Source organism: Hyalella azteca, unplaced genomic scaffold (assembly GCF_000764305.2).
Source record: "Hyalella azteca isolate HAZT.00-mixed unplaced genomic scaffold, Hazt_2.0.2 contig11414, whole genome shotgun sequence".
NCBI classification, from domain to species: Eukaryota; Metazoa; Arthropoda; class Malacostraca; order Amphipoda; family Hyalellidae; genus Hyalella; species Hyalella azteca.
In genome coordinates this window covers 188,380-206,663 of record NW_025941413.1, presented here as the reverse complement: position 1 = coordinate 206,663, position 18,284 = coordinate 188,380, and the positions used below count along the sequence as shown (strand labels likewise).

Here is an 18,284-nt window from a genome sequence, read left to right as displayed (position 1 = left end):
TTAAAAGCATCGCGTTAACAAAAATCGCGCTTATTTTGCACAGAACTTCTCCAGCTATTCGAAAAAGTTTCATTTAATCTCAGTGTAATTGACAGGTATAGGAGATACCCAAGTTAAAGCTCGACTTCCAGAAAATGTATTTATAACTATCAATATTTTTCACCACATTCTACCATGTATGTGCGTTGTGCTCTCTAACGTTATATCTAATTTGTCAACATGGGAGTACCTTCTCATTTTTTCGCCTGCCTGAGCGAAATCCCATCTTTCCGTGTAAAAAGACATCTGCTGGTATGTTCTAGACCAACGACAATAAGAATCCTGTGGCTTCACTGCCTCATGTGGATGACAATATGAATTAGCTAAATGTTTGGATGCAAAGTAATCGGAAAATAAGCTAAATTCGCCATATTGGGATAGTGGGACACATTTGCAAATCTTCAAGAAGCAGACTGTGCGCGCATGACAAATAATCCCGCCTACTCGTGCTATGACAGCTATCTCTATAAACAGCTTGCCTTTTTAGCGCATTTTCTCATTTATGGAAAATATGCACTATTGCGCTCGTCATGTCCGTCCGTCTGTCTGTCCGTCCGTCCGTGACTTACTTTTTCGTCGACGAAAAAATGCGCTCTCTGTCACTCACTGCAGTGAGTACTGAGTTATATTTTTTACAACATCAGGCGGGTGTTAAAAATGTGCCCCACTCCCTACGACGCTCCAGTTCAATCTGAAATTCAAGTATTTGTTTATATAACTATAATTGCTGACAAAATATATCAATAAAGCTTTTGAGATGATCCTAAACCATCACATACAAAACTCAGAAGTGATTTTGAATCTAAAATTTTCTTTTCCATTAGCGATAGGCCCGTGATGCGTTGAATTGAATTTGCATAGCTCACTTGCTGATAAGGTCTCTACGGCGGTCAAGGTCAATGTCAATGAATAAGGTCAATGTCAAGCTTACCCAATTCATTAAAAGGCAAATCTTCTTCTTACAGCCAGATAAAGGCTTACTTTAGACCCTTATCAGAAATGACAGTCACAGTTGCAATGAAATACACTTTGGTCCGCAAGCTCAGGTAGGGCGCTTTCCCCAACCGTGACCTGGCAATTTATCGTGCCTGGATGTTTCTCATTTCATTAATGGAGAGCTAGAACACAGTCACTTCCTAGAAGCAATATCTGCAGTGGGTAGAGCACCTTCTTTGCTCTGCCTGCTATTGTTAGAGTTGACCTCAGGTGCATGGACGCATTCTAGGTCTTCGCTGCAGAGCCATGCAAGAAGAACGATCTGAGCACAGATTGAGGAGAGCGACTTCAGGCTGGTACCTACACTAAATACTCATTTATTAAGGGCAGGCAAATTTGCTATGCATACGACAGTAATGCAATATAAATTTATATCATAAATTACAAAATGAAAGCAAAGTTATGGAGAAGCCTTTGCCAGACACGCGATAGGCAGTAGAGCTTTAATAACATATTTGTACTTGGGCCCTCAGGACCGATAGCTTTAATCGATTTCATTTCAAGATAGATTACATGCAAATTAATAGAAAATAAAGGATAAAGGATTGACATAAATTAGGGATAACATCAAATATTAACGTGCCTATAGTTCTAAGTATTACAGCACTCCTACATATTCAGCAAAACTCAAGTGCACAACGAGCAATTGAGAGAGCGCTGGTAGATAACTTCGGTTGAATCAAATTGTCAGCTGAAGTGAAAAAATTAATAAGTTGATGCGTTGAACTCGATTTTGAATTTTGAAAATTAATTCAACAGTAATGAAAATTAAACGAGGGTCAGCATTGTTGTCGCGGCTCTATTGAATTCTATTGCGAAGAATTAAGATCAATCGTTGGCAAGGAAAATCAGACCCTACAATTTATCTATATTTCGTAGCGTGATGTGGTAGTCTAGTAAAAGAAGGCTTTTTCCGCAACGCGACAAAGTTTCGTTAGAAATTAGCGCTTATGTAAATTCTTTTTCCGTGCTTTCCAAACGAAAATTATTCGATGTCAAGAGAGTCAACATCAAAATTCATCGAACTTATATATAAGACTTCATCAACGGAAGCAATGGTCTGATTACCCTTAGTGGTATTCCAATGATGCCACCAAATGAGCCTATCAATTAATACCCTATATTTCCGAAAGCGAGAATTGTAATTTTTGTTGCGATAATTCGCTCGCATCAAAATCTCTCTACATTGAATTAACATAAACTTTATCTTTATTGAGGAGGCCTTCTTCATTCAACAGTGCTGCTCCCTACGATAATGGACTCGAGAGCTATGAAAACAATTTTCAAATTGACCCAGGGTCTGTACGTTGCAATTCAAATATACTGTAGATCAGAACACTTCTGAGCCGAAATGATATTGTATTATCTAGGCAGTAAAATATTAAATTTAAGCAACCAACAACGAGCCAATACTGTGATGTTCTGAATAAAGGAGTTAGACACAATTCCGACCAGACTTAGTTCTGTCATGAATACTTTAGCAAGATTCAATACCAGGAGTGTTCCGCTACTCGGCAGTGAATGTCAACAGAGCACACCACGCCACGACTGCCCGGCAGAGTGAAGTTCAACAGAGCGCACCATGCCGCGACTGCCCGGCAGAGTGAAGTTCAACAGAGTGCACCATGCCACGACTGCCTGCACCACGCCACGACTGCCTGGCAGAGTGAAGTTCAACAGAGCGCACCACGCCACGACTGCCCGGCAGAGTGAAGTTCAACAGAGTGCACCATGCCACGACTGCCTGGCAGAGTGAAGTTCCATTAGCGAATGATGCGTGCAGACAGCAGAGGCTAAAGCTTCCACGACCAAATGAGCTGTGACGCACTCTCATACTTCGTCACTTCACTTTTTTCCAAGGAGTACTCTTTTCGGTACCACCGAGATGCATTTCATTTTTGTGAATATTTTACAATTAATTTTAACAACACAAATTCCAGTTATTGCGTAGATTCGTAAATTTTCTGATGGCTAATCAACACTATGTTCAGAGGACAAATCTGTATAAGATGCCTACTAAAAATAATTTGTACGGCAGCATATGTTCTTGGTACGATTAATATCATGATAGGAGCTAAACCGAAGTAAATGAAATTGGTACAAATGCGGAATGTTATTTAGACTCGCGCATCAAGATAACCACCAATTAAATCGGGATATCAATATGTGATAAATTCATGGATATTCGCTAAAATGAAAGATAATGACAAAAACACCGATAACGAGTTCTAGATCTTATAACGATAAAACAACGATAACAAGTTCTTTATATTATAACGATAAAGCAAGGATAACGAGTTTTCAATTTGCAGAAATCCTGAAACTGCCATGATGTGGTTAATTTATAGTCGCATTCCGATAAAGTGATATTTTTTAAGTAGACCGCTTTAGAAAATACTACTAAACCATCCCGCTATGGCAGCATGCAAACATCGTGCGTGATTACGAGCAAAGTCACAAAAATCGAAATAACGAGACAGTCGCAAATGCTGACAATATTGGGTAGAAATATGAATAATGAAATTCTCAAGGATAGGAAAATTCATCTATAATTATTCTATATATATATCCACGGCATTGCTTACACAACGTTTTTTTGGTAGTACGAATTAATTGGTAAAAAACATCTACGTACAACAAATGAGACATGTCAGCCATGTTATATTTTTTCTACAACAGTACAATAAATGTCACGCTAAATAGGCAACCGCTTTATTTGCTTCAAGATTGTACTGCCGGGCAAAAACCGTCTACCTCAGCAAACGACTGAAGGTTCAGCTCAGTCCAAGAGCGCAACTTCAAGAAGCAAAGTCTTCTTTTTTTTCGAGCGGTCCATCACTGACTTAAGTAAAAGAATGGATTCGGGCCCGGCAAATAAATTTCTCGGCAGACGCCTGCAAGCGACTGAGCGGAGGATAAAAAAATAAGGTATTTTGCTTCCTTTCCAGTAATTTCTACGGTGGATTGGGGTTCCAGAGAAACATACAAAGTAGAACAAATCTTGGAAATAAATTTGTAAAGTTTTCCAAATATTTTTAATTTCGTATAGAAGATTCAGACTTTTGTTATAAATTTATTCACGTCTCTAAATATTACGTATCGCTTCAATTCAATCAAGTTGTCAGTTATAGGTATCAAGCATGATAAAAATATTTCAAGCAACTGAAATGATAAAATTTCTCTATATTTTAGACAATTGAAATCCAAACAAAATAGACAGAGCTCAATTAAATAGCTTCAATTGCAAAAGTATTTGCAAAATATTAATCAGCGCAGAAAAGAAAAATATTTGTGACACTCAAAATACCGCATTTTTGCAGGCAATAACCCAAAGGCCGATCACACATTTCTAAACTTCCTAACAAGCTAGTAAACCTAATCCCAAACAAAAAACAATCAGGCAAGCTCGTACAAATGAAACAAAACACTGTTTTGTTAGGAAATCTGAATAGCACTGCACATTTAAGTCAATAATATTCTGGATCAAAGAATGACGCACTGAATTACACGTGATGATGGGCGTAAAGTACATAATTTTATCATAAGTTCAACTCAAAGAATCACCGATATCAGGCCATGGACAAGAAGAATAGACTGCTCCCTGAATTAGTCAAACACTGGAATAGATTAGAGGCAAACTCAAACGTATCAATAAAAAACCATAATGAGCGTAAATTGTCCTCAAAGGCGTTCAAGGAATGCGTTATGAGACGGACATAAGAAAATGTTCGTTTTGGGTAGCCGCGGACGGCTCCTTTGTGTAGTGCGGCGGAGCTACGAAGGAGGTGCGTACAACGTGTAAATAAGTATGAAGGAGTAAAAAAATCTATTTTCTGATGGTGTATATTATTGGTGAGAGAGTATTGCTAAATGTTTGTGGTTGTAGGACTGTATATATACGAGTGATTGCAATTCTGGCGTTATATCGTTCATATATATACCGCTGGAATTTTTTATTAATTACTAGTTCGAGTAGTTTTAGCAAAACCTCGAGTGGCAAAGCCTCCAAATGAATCTGAGCATTATAAATTTTTCATCTTTAATACAGAAACAAGGACTAATCAAATAATAATCTAGTCAGACCGTTCCTTCCACCACACTATGCCGTTAAATTAAAATTCACGAATACACTCGATTTCCAGCAACATAACAGCGAAATGCTAAAATAAAGTATTCAATATAATTAGTGGGCCGCAATCAACTATTAATTTTAGAAGGATCACAATTAGTTCCGTAAAAGTCAAATTGATTTTAGCTACGCCGAACCATGCGAGTCCAGATAACGCAGGTCTCTGTACAGGGGGCAGAGATTGAGCAAACATTGACCTTAACTAACGGGGTGGGGCGCTACCTGGAGCACGAGGCTATGCTACAGGAGCAACGGCTGGGGCATTATCTGAAATTTAATCTTCCGTGTACACTAACGCAGTAAAATAAGAACAGATATATGATTTCCTTTCCGACACGGGACACGAGTATGTTAATTCGATTCAAGTGTAGAGTACGAGCTAAAATATTAAATTAGAAGAGAATTCTTGACGTATTTATACGTTTTACTAATAGAGAAATTCGTTTGAATTTCATGTTGCAAGACAGTGAGAAATTTTAGTTCCTTCTTCAGCTACTAGTCCTGAGTATTAAAGTCCGTCTGTGATGAACAACAAGCCGCGGCCGATTTTGTTTACAGATTATTTAACCAAGTGACACATGAAATAACATTTACATTAGTTCCAGTCACTATGCGCTCGAAAGACGACGCTTTGCTTCACACGGTTAATTTTTTTAAACAAGCCGAAAACGTTTGAGGCGATTACACCGGCAACGATTGTTGATAAAAACTACAATCATGATATGCTTGGTACAAAACCAACACAAGGAAAAATATTACTTCAGTGCTGACTGCACTGCGGAACTGTAAAAAGATATCGTTGCTTATGCATGTTCGTGAGTGCAAACAAAATATTGAAAACGCAAACGCGCAGTATTAGGAAACTTGCAGAAATCGGGAAATGACGCATCAAATACGCGGCTTTGTACTGTAAAATATTTATGACTGCCAAGGGGGAAACACTAAAGGAAAGGAACATATAAGTCCAACGAGAGCGGGACTTGCGAAAAGTTCTTCAGAAAGCCTGAAGTAGTAAATACGTCAAGAATTTCTTGACGTTGGTCATAAAACATAAACAACACATCAGCAGAGCTGGTTGATAAGAAATTGATATGTAGTGAAATGTATGCAAGACTTCCGGTCTCAGGAATTCAGCGTCAGACGACGTTATGTGCATCTAACATCCACCATCCAACTGTTCCGTTATTTATGCCTGCAGCCTGGGCAGATTTGTCCTAACGTTGAGACAGAAATTAGTGGACAGATGCATGCACCCTAAATCGACTCCAAGAGATAAATAAATCAGTATTGATATTTTACCATGCATATGCCGAGTGTGAGTATTTTACATCACAACAAAGTATTTAAGTCAATGTAGAACTCGACCAGCTCCTCATTACATGTGTATTCGGATTCTCGTGAAATAGTTCTCTGTTGCAGCGAACAAGTTCTTAGAAGAAGCTATAACTCAACACGCCTCATATTCTTCTCATATTGACTCCAAACCCAGTCTGATGCCTTCAGATAAAACCACCTTCAAGCTTTCAGCAAAAACCACCAATAGCACTCCGAATATTTATCAAACATTTTCCGGTAATTTCAGTTGTCGCCATAGCAAATTTTTCAATTTCGTGAATTTTTTTAAAGCCTGTTATGCTAAACTGACTAAAGAATCAATTTAGTTTAGATATTTTATAAAGGAGGGGAAATCATTCTGCTAGAAGGATGGTAGCTTTCGAATTTTCAACACGAAAATTTTTATTCTAAAAACTATTATATTTACGATCTGCAACTGGAACTAACTACTACATACCGTTTCATACAAAAAAACCATGCTCGACAAAAAATTGAAATGAGAGTCAGTCTCTATTCCAAATATATAAAAAAATCTGACGATGGATAAAACCCAGCCGGCTATTTTTTATCGGAAGACTAAAAAACGGTAACGCACAAATTTATTGAAAAATATTTACTACCACTCGATAAATTTATCTTAGATCGGAATATCAATGCATCAAATTGATGAAGCTGTAGTGAATTAAAAAGACTTCCAGGTTAGTATTATTACAAAAGAAAGCCTCGGATGCCATAATATTGCGCCGTGCCCAGTTGCTATGGGAGGAAATGGAGGCGAGAATCTGGTGGTGCGGGCCAGAACTGGCGGAAGAGAGGCAGCCTGCTCGCCGTGTGATGAATGAGAGGAGAGCGAGTTGGTGAAGCAGTGAGGCAGAGAAGCAGTGAGGCAGAGAAGCAGTGAGGCAGAGAAGCAGTGAGGCAGAGAAGCAGTGAGGCAGAGAAGCAGTGAGGCAGAGAAGCAGTGAGACAGAGAAGCAGTGAGGCAGAGAAGCAGTGAGGCAGAGAAGCAGTGAGNATAAAACCCAGCCGCAGAGAGGATAAAACAGTAGAGGATAAAACCCAGCCGCAGAGAGGATAAAACAGTAGAGGATAAAACCCAGCCGCAGAGAGGATAAAACAGTAGAGGATAAAACCCAGCCGCAGAGAGGATAAAACAGTAGAGGATAAAACCCAGCCGCAGAGAGGATAAAACAGTAGAGGATAAAACCCAGCCGCAGAGAGGATAAAACAGTAGAGGATAAAACCCAGCCGCAGAGAGGATAAAACAGTAGAGGATAAAACCCAGCCGCAGAGAGGATAAAACAGTAGAGGATAAAACCCAGCCGCAGAGAGGATAAAACAGTAGAGGATAAAACCCAGCCGCAGAGAGGATAAAACAGTAGAGGATAAAACCCAGCCGCAGAGAGGATAAAACAGTAGAGGATAAAACCCAGCCGTAGAGAGGATAAAACAGTAGAGGATAAAACCCAGCCGCAGAGAGGATAAAACAGTAGAGGATAAAACTACTGATGAGAATTATTGAAGTGCAGGTTCTTCCAAGACATAAAGGTCATAAGAGGCAAGGAGATGAAGCGGAAGCAGGGAAGGAGTGGAGGCAAGGGAGAAAGTGGAGGAAAGGAGGGAAAAACGTACGTAATATGCACGCAATATTACGCTGCTCCACCAAGGATATTAAAATCTTGTCAGACTGCATAATTTTACAGCGTGTTGAAAAGGACAAATCTATCTGCTGTAAAAAAACGCAAAGACGATAAATAAAAAATATATGTAAGCATTACATAATTGATCTATTCAAGAACAAATGAGAAAATTAAATGGTTGATATCGTGAATTATTTCGGGCAACATCGCATGAAAAAAGCGAGTCATCGTATCGCTGTGAATTGACAAGATGATCTGTGGGATAGCGACGGAGAGACAGCCAGGAAACTTGGCAGCTTGTCAAGTGGTTATACAGAACAGACAACAGACGATGCAGCTGCGATGTCTGTCAAACGCTGCATCGTCTGCTGTTGTCTGTGTAGCCGGGCAGCGCACGATTCCCAAGTCCATGAGGCGAAGTTCGTATTTAGAGCAATGCAAAACAAGTGGATCTATTATTTCAATAATTTTTAATACTATTATAAGATGCAACGTAGCTAGTCTCGTATATACGAAGTCGATAACGAAGCACGCGGTCATGAGGTTATTTTTACAATACAGTGTTTATATTTGTGTCGATGACAAAAGCCTGATTGATAAGAAGACACAGAATCGTAATGCCTTTCCACAAGAACAATCAAGAAACGCCATGAAAATAATGGCGTTTATAATAATAATAAATAATAATAATAAATAAACTACGTGAGCCGCATTCAACTATCAAATGAAAGATACAAAGGCAATATTAGACATAATTGAGCCGCATTACATTCTCTAATGTTTCCCCAAAATTAAAATCTAAATTCATTCACATCCCCTTTATATATACAGTTGGCACCATGTCATTGATTACTGTACGTGAACCTAGTGGTAACGAATTAAATCCGGATCAAATATTCGAATGGAATGTCATACTTCGTATCGCTGTGAATTGACAAGATGATCTGTGGGATAGCGACGGAGAGACAGCCAGGAAACTTGGCAGCTTGTCAAGTGGTTATACAGAACAGATAACAGACGATGCAGCTGGACGTTTGTCAAACGGTGCATAGTCTGCTGTTGTCTGTGTAGAATCACGCAATATAGAGACTACCTACTCTCTTCCAAAGTCCATGCAGCGAAGTTCGTATTTCGTGCAATGCAAAACGAGTGGTTATATTATTTCATTAGTTCTGAAATCCACTATAAGATGCAACGTACGCTGCAGGTCTCGTACCTATATACAAAGTTGATAAGTTGATAACGAAGAACCTGGTCATGAGGTTATTCTAACAATGCAGTGTTTATATTTGTACCGATGCCAAAAGCATGATTTATAAGAAGACCCAAAATCATAAAGCCTCTCCATAAGAACAATCAAGAAACGCCATGAAATTTATTGTAGGACAAACTACGTGAGCAGCATTCAATTATCTAATGAAAGATACAAAGGCAATATTAGACATAATTGAGCCACATTAAATACTCTGACGTTTTCCCAAAAACTAATCAAAATTCATTAACATACCATTTATATACAGTTGATACCATGTCATATTATTGTAGTTTAACCGAATGATGATGAATTAAATCCGGATCAATACTCAAGTGGCATGTCATACTGGCGCATTGTCTTGCCTTACAGTGAATGCTTTATTCTAACCATTCCTACATGCATCATGTTTCGCACCATCCAACCGCCGTGCTAGGTGCTACACTTCATTGTGTATTAAAAAAATAATACCGAGAGAGGTTATTGGTGATTATCACCATTCGTCACTCAGTGTCGTTTATTTTTTAAGCATGAACAATCAATCCGATTTAATAACAGGTAAATTTCTTTGCATGGTCAGCTTCAATTTAATCAAACGCAGTGCGAGTGGATGGATACATTGTGATCAATATGACAGATCGTATTTGATGACATCATGCGACTCTCGAAAAATTAATCTTCGAACAGCGTTAAATTTTTAATATTATTTTGAATACTTATTCGTTTTTGAAGATCTTACTGTCCGCTTAGCATGATTTTTGGACGATAATCTCTAGTAGCTTTGTATTATTTTTGCCTTTTAGTCAGCTACTCATACAGAGGGTAAGTGACAGGCTGATGCCGTGACGCTCGGTCGTACGTATGGCAGTCATCAACCCGCCTACAGCCACTCTCCATGCCATGGCTTCATGTCTCTTGTCAATATTCCTTGTGTCGTGGGGCTTGCCACGAACATTATTTAAATTAATAACAAATGAGAATGAATTTAAAATTTAGAATGAATGTTATTTTAATTTAAATTAAGAACAAATGACTCTACTGACGAATTGCAGTAGACTACTTAGTATTCTGGCGCTACCTATAACCCTTTCAACACTGTAGGAATAGGTTCCATGATCCGCTCTATGCGCGAAATACTTATGATAACACGGATTACTGATGAACCTGATTGATGTACAAAGAAGAGCAGGTTCTTCCATGAAAATTATGACATGATCTGAAAATTGTAAAGATTTATTTATAGATTAACGCTAAATACTTGTCTCGGGTAGAACAAACGTCCAACATTTCACCTGCACCATATGTCATCATCCTTCGGTAAAAATGCTGTGAATCTCGCTACTAGTAATTTAGGAGCTTTGAAGCTCCTAACAGTCCCAACAATAACAACACTACCAAATAACAACAATACAATAACAATAACAATAACAACAATAACAATAATCCCAGTCTCCATTCAATTAATTTTCTATTCTACCTTTAAAACTAATTCAAGTACCGGTACGTTATATTTACAAGTGGCATCAACTCTTTGACCAGCATAAGCTTTATGGGCGCGCGCGGCAGAATTAGTGCTGCAGCTGTAAGAAATGCCAGTTGCCCGCCATGATCAAAACAGAGCACATCATAGCTCTTCATTTGCTGGCTGTATACTAGCTCACGCGTCCATTGTTTTCACCAAAACCAGCAGTAACATAACTACGAAAATTAAAGCCAGTGTTTGTAGTCAGGAGCTGATATCGCTGTGCTTGAAAGATAAAAATAGACTTCCTTAGGATCCTATTTGGAATGAAACTCCGTCAGTTAGCAATTCTACTTTAGAAGAACGGCTCTTAAAAATTCAAGATAAATTACTATGAAGATCATCACTTTTTAAATGAAAATGCAAAAATTAGATAACTTATATTTAGTGTGAACAAAAATATCAGATTTTCAGAGCACGTAGCTCCTTGCATGCACGATGATATAAGGTCGATATATCTGATAAGGTTTATACACTTGATCAGCGTTTGTCATAAATGTATAAAAGTGCGTGCACTGTACTGATTCAGTGCACGGCAGCTGAATGCCATATTACACACTACATTATTTAAATTATGACCTGATAAGCCAAATATGCTGAGATCAAAGAATTTTCAAGAATGATAACAGAAGATGCTACCTCGTTAACATAAATTAATTGAATGCACGCCATTCATTGACCGTACTCGCGTGACGGCAACAGGCCATGGGCCTATTTTTTCAGTGCCGACACTTTTATTCTATTATTTTTAAGTCAAAGTTACGGATGTGCAGCGCAATACGGACAAAAAAAGTTGAAATTAAACTAAAATCTAAGAGACAGCCATTAAATACGAATCTCAGCTACGCGAAACTAGCATTTTTTAGCCTTGTCTTTCTCATTTTCATGAATACCAAACAAGAAATAGAGACAAACGTGCAAGTGTGGTTTACAAACCGATGATGACAGCAGTCCTATAAGCAGTAAGGGTTAACGGGTGTTTATCGAGCGCATGAATGAAAGATTCAAACAGTCGATGCGGTACGAACTAAAACTGCAGCTTTGCATGCGATATAAAGTTCTTTGGGAACTCTATTAGATGAGAAGCTGATTGCAATAATTTTCCAAACATTTCGAATAACAAAATAACATTTAAGCAAATGTGTCTTCAATATGAATCATTATGAATTGAAAAATACGTTTGATCAAATAAGGTTATAACGTGGGACCGAATTTTTGCATAAAAATACGAACTTAGTCGTTAAGTATCTACCGATATAATTTTACAAATCGATCATGATTTTCCGTAACACAAAACTAAGATTGTCCATTAATCGTTCTCTGAATCCGTCACTTGTATAGAATGAAGCCTGCAATTTTGGTTGCTTTGCTCGGAAGTCAAAGCGACTAGAATTTACGACGGTCATAGGCATTACGGTAGTCACTTCACCATCAATATTTTGAAATTCCCTCCTCCCGAATTCGACAGGAAGCAATACGCTCTTCTCTCGGTAGCATCGATTCGTCTCCGAGATGAAACAGACCGCGCTTTTTTTGCAGACCGCGTTACTACAACAGACCGCGTTACTACAGCAGACCGCGTTACTACAGCAGACCGCGTTACTACAGCAGACCGCGTTACTACAACAGACCGCGTTACTACAACAGACCGCGTTACTACAGCAGACCGCGTTACTACAGCAGACCGCGTTACTACAGCAGACCGCGTTACTACAGCAGACCGCGTTACTACAGCAGACCGCGTTACTACAGCAGANAACTTGGGATAGGCCAAAAATCGGACCCGGGTTGAAGTGTTGAAAATAAATGAAAATTTCTGCATCCCATCTGAAACACATGGAATAAATAAGTCCTAGGTACAATATTTATGATAATTCAACACGTTGTTATTGTGTTATTGTCGTTACTTGTTCTGCAATATAAAAGATTCATTATCTAAAAATAAGACGAGCAATAATAATAATAATAATAATAATAAATCAAGCGATGAAATCCGAGTAAAGCTTTGATGTGGTGTATATCACATTTTTTATTTTATCTAAGAAAAAATATTACTAACTTCTAAGAAATATAGAAGCAGATACGGGCAGTCCAGTTACGGTCATCGATTGCCAATGCGACACCGACAGTTTATTTTTAGAGCCAATTAATTGGAAGAGATCATGCCTTCTAATTAAGGAGGAGATAAGAGCCTTTCATCAACAGAAAGAAAATACGGTGAAGCCATCGCTTTTTACATCGAACATTGACAGTAATTTTGTATAGAATAACAATGAAACTAAAAGCTTACGTCGCAATCTCATTTATATCACGATAATGGAAAAAGATCCATCAATTTCATTCCTGCCAGTCTCACAGCAAATATTTGTTTGAAACATCTTGTCAATTGTCGCACTAAATTGCATACGTCAAGTGCAATGACGCGCAAAATGTTAATTGATGGCTACCAGAGATCTCCGGGTCAATGTCCAGTAAAGCTTGAGACCAAATTTACTGAAAGGTATACACACACATTCTCGTTCAATTAATAATTAATATAGAAGTAAGTGGCGCAGTACACATTCATACTACAATAAATTCAAACGCGAAACTCAATGCTAGTCTGGAGTTTATCAGACATTAGCCGGAACTTAGGACATGAGACACAGCGGAACAGGCACCTCCTGAAATCACAAGGAGCTGCAGAATGCAATCAAGCAATCGATTTATTTATTTGCAGTTAGTCATGAGCAATGGTTTTGTCGTACTTATGAACATGAGTAACGTCAATTGAAAAGCACATACTGTCTCAGGACGCATGACGTATTTACGCAGGAGTGACGTGACAAGGCGATCCATTTGACGATTGCCCGACTTTCTGGCGATTTGGTAAATATTTATAGAGAATGTTACGACGATCAATTTCTTCTTGAAAAGGTCAAAGAAAATTTCTAACATCAAACAGAGCAATAAGTTTACTTAGCTGCCACTTTTTAGTCACTGAATTAAATATCAACAATAACAGCTGGTAGAACTTGCACTAAACGAAATAGCGTAGACGAGAAAACAATAGCTTGGCAGAAAAATCTGACACAACAGTTAAAGTTTGCACCTGCAATATCGCGAAATTTGTACAAATTATAGAAACTGAATAAAATGGGCAAAGGTAAGGTACAAGCTAATCAGAAAAAAGACTTGAATTTTTCAATAGAAGTAAAATTCTCAGACAATAATGCTGAAATACTGCAGCATCAAACAGAATCGCTAATGCATATTTTATTAGCAAACGAAGAAGCTATTCTTAGTAGATTAAAAAAAAACAGGGACCGCTGCAACAATATTTGCTCCGATAGTAATTTAGTTGCTTGACCTAAGCGAACAAAACACTGAATAGTCAACAGCATGACAAGGGTGAGAAATCCACTGGGAATAATCGACAGGACCTTAGCAAGCTGCTGCATTTCTTCAGGGATTTGTGACGCAGGGGTCAACCGTGGTGAATTCAGCAGCGGGAACTTCGGTAATCGCACGTATGAGAGTTCAGGGAAGAAAGTTATGCCCTAGTGCTTCGTGCATTAGCATTGCTATGAACCACTACAGGATGAAGAGTTTTTTTTAAAAGAGGCATGAGGTTTCAGGAACGCTGGGTATGCATTTAGAGAACGTTTCTCGGAATAGAAATAAAACTTAGCAGCCTCAGCACGTTTACCACGCAGTCACTTGAGAGTGGAGCTAAACGTACCTAGTGAAATGAATATTTGAACTTCTATGTTACTGAGACGAAGCAACACACGCTTCACCGATGGAAAAAACTCTAAAGCTATTGTCATCTTCAGGCATACTTCTTGCAATGTCACTTCATACATCTGGCAACTGTCCAGTAAAAAAAAATTCACATTCAGGGATATAGTACCCTACTCTAAGCCATCTATACTCCACAAACATCGCCACCAATTCTTTCATTCTAAATTTAACTTCAGCCAAAAATTCCTGGTGGAATTGGTTCCTTATTTGGCTGGTTTATTGGCATTTCTTGAAATTGTAATATGAAATACCTCTTTGCCAATTCCTTTACGGCCAGGAGCGCCGTTGGCGCTAGGGACGCTCTGCATGCCGTTGGTGCTGTGAGTGTGAGGTCCTTCTTCGCGGTCTTTGTTCGACTCTTGGTCTAGCGACAGCTTCAGTCCCCAACGAAGGGTCTCTCTCCTTTCCTTCGTAGACCTGTCATCGGTCCATCCCGACTGTCCATCTTTTGGATCCCAGACCGACGTACGCGGACCGTCTTTACCGGTTTCGACGAGAAGTGCGTTGTGGGGACTAGAGCTGTCACGTGGAGTCACTTTGTCACCACTCATGCTGCCTACTAAGCCTCCAACACGAACCATTCGGTGCTGTAGGCCACCACTTCAATTCTTCACCAACTCACTCAAGTCTAAAAGTTTACAATCAATTGCATACTTCAGCAAGCGACGTAAAAGAAAGCCCACGCGCTGAGCAGTAGAAACCTCGGCACAAATTGATTCTTGAGGACGGGAAAACTTTCAAGCTCTTTGATTGGTTCTATCAACTAGAGGCTTTATATATACGTGCCCCAGAGCAGAGATGATTCTAGGGGAGCGGAATTGGTAAGGCTAAATAATCCTATACCGCAAAGCTACTTCACATTGAAAATCTCAACAATTCCATCGCACGAGATCTCAACCAAAATAAACGATCTCATTTTCAGGACGACAACCGTGCACACACTTGGTAAAAATTCTAAAAATACGATCGCATGTAACAATAAGAGTGTTACCGATATTGGTCCCTTAGCTGAGACGAACGAAGTCGGCGATTAAGTGCTGCTTATTGTGAGCAAGAAGCCGACTAAGAGGCAACAGAAGTCACAGGTATATATAGGGAGGGTGCAAGTAAAGGCATATAGGAAGGAGAATATATAGAAGGCTTAAATGAAGGCAGCGATATAGTTGGCGGGCGAAGCACACAAGCTACTATCAGAATATTGACGAAACACCAAATATTTCGTTCGTTGACAGTTCAATGTCAACATCCTTAGATCACAGAACATTTACACGAGAAGATTCAACACGACAGTAATATATTTGCAACTATATGTTCTTCTAAGAACGTATAGACCAGACAGAAAGAACTTCGGATGGTTTAACTGTGATTACATTCTCTCAAGTATATGGCAGCGCTGTTCGACGACTCTAGTACACAAACAATTAATAACTGGCCACAAAATTTCAAAGTTTTTCATAGAAAACAACACTGATGAATACTTCATCAACTACACAAAAATTAAACCACTAGTAACTAGAGTTAGCGATATTAAAATTGAAGCCGCGTCTGTGACGAGCTACAATATGAATGTATGCACTTCGATTAGTTTTCAGGCTCCACACGCCTACACCACATGCTGCTGAAATACACGCGTACATATCATATTTAGTGATGATTTACTATACATCATCTGCTCGTTCAAAACTTATTGCGCTTACCGTTGGGTTCACTTCAAACTACATTCAAATTGTCTAACAGCTAGACGGAAATTTCGATGCAAGATTTGTGATATAGGCGTTAAAAAATGTCACAGCACGTATAGCACTTTTCATTAAAGAATACGATTTATAATTTCCAGTAGCCACTACCTAAAAGACAGAAGGGATCCTACTTCTGCAACAAAAAGATAACAAATGAGTCTGGTGTGAACCTGCTAAATAACAATTGAAGCTCGATATTCCGTCGGTCAAACGGACGGTACCTAATTGCAGACTGAAATGCAATTTACGATATTTAAGGCAGTTCACTTACGCTCACAATCTATCACAGTCTCATAGGACTGATATTCTATATATACTAAAATACTACGGTATTCACTAAAACAATAAACGCAACCGTAAAACGCTATAAAGAAAATGGCGCGAAAAGATCATTCCTGTTCTACACCATTAGTGTCGCAACAGTCCCGCAACACGTAATATTCCACTGCAAGTATTAATCGAAACAACTCGAAAACTCCAACTTAATATAGGGCATGATAGAGCTTTGTAAGATTTTTTAACACACTTCAACATGCAATCGATTAGATCAATGTAGATCCGTTAGAAGTATCTATAATTAATGAAGCGACCTCCAAACTTCGGCAATAGAATGGACTAACTAATCGACGATTAGTCCAGAATCCAGACCGGAGTTAAAATTATTCGGTACATTTTCATGTTGTCACTAAAACGGCTTTATGAACATTTCATGACGTAGAATTTTCTGAAACCTCGGTTCTACTCTGATATTTCACACAACTTCAGAGAATCTAAGATATCCCAATTTTCACTAATCGTAACTACGCACAACAAATGCGCTCTCACGGCCGAATCACTCAAGTCAGTACGAGATTAGGTACAGCCAAATCTGGACAGGCACTTGGCGCTAGCTCAGCAGGCGCGGTTAGTAATGCGACGTTACCGCAGCACTGCACGACTGCGTGGCAGCACAACCTCCCTACGCTGCTGCCTGGAAGAGACTCCAGTGTTTGCTGCTGGCTTGTGTTGGGTATTCTAGCTCCGGAAATTCATGCCCCGCCCCATTGCTTGAGGGGGGCACTGCTACGGGGGTCATGGGCTTCAAAAATTGGGGGTTGTCGTATTGATAAGAAAATGACGTTTCACTTGAAATAGTACAGATACACAAGCATAACTTTTATATAAATATGGAAAAATCGTTGTGAAAAACTTAAAAACGAGGCGAGCCTTTCCTCCGAAGCTATCATCTTTAAAAGATGAGCTTCGCGGATCAGCAGCCTCATGCGCAATAGCGACAAAAACAAGAAAACCGAGCGAATTTAATACCCCATGCAATGGGAAGGGAATTTCTGGGAAACTATTGAATGCGGCCGTCATACTCGAGTGTCTGTTGAACCGGCGCGGGCGAATTTAAGAAACTGTGCACTCTAGAAAACGCTGGACTCGTACCCTATATGGGCATATTTCTTGTTCATTAATTGTCGATCTTTTTTATTCGTAGGTGATACACATCAATGAATGAAAAAAAGAATCTACAATTCGCGGCGAAAAATATTAGGGTAGCTAGCTAGTATGCACCAAACTTTGCTTAAAAAACAGATTAGGTATTTTGAATGAAAGTGTTTAGGATTATCGAATAATTTCAAGCCAATAGTGTCATGGGTCATCCATCGGAATTTACGTTCCACCGCATAATTAGACTTACGGCGCACCATTACCACGGCATAAAAAAAATTGTTAAAAATAAAATGTAAGTTGGAAAAGAGAGGAACTTAACTTCTCAAGTTGTTTGCAAGTAACAGGAAACGGATCACGATGACGTGGAAGCATTAAAATCACAAAAAGAGTAAAGAATAATTTTAGTGCTGCC

The 18,284-nt window shown here is 38.9% G+C and overlaps 1 protein-coding gene across 1 annotated transcript in view; it reads right to left on the bottom strand.

Annotated features, from left to right (window-relative positions):
* Positions 1-16,568, bottom strand: part of LOC108676893 (potassium voltage-gated channel unc-103) — a gene marked incomplete at its 3' end in the record, with an annotated part of 67,302 nt that extends 50,734 nt beyond the window's left edge. Inside the window, 1 exon segment of the mRNA XM_047882821.1 lies at positions 14,948-16,568. Coding sequence (XP_047738777.1) covers positions 14,948-15,277 — 330 coding nt within the window.
* Positions 16,569-18,284: the final 1,716 nt, after the last annotated feature.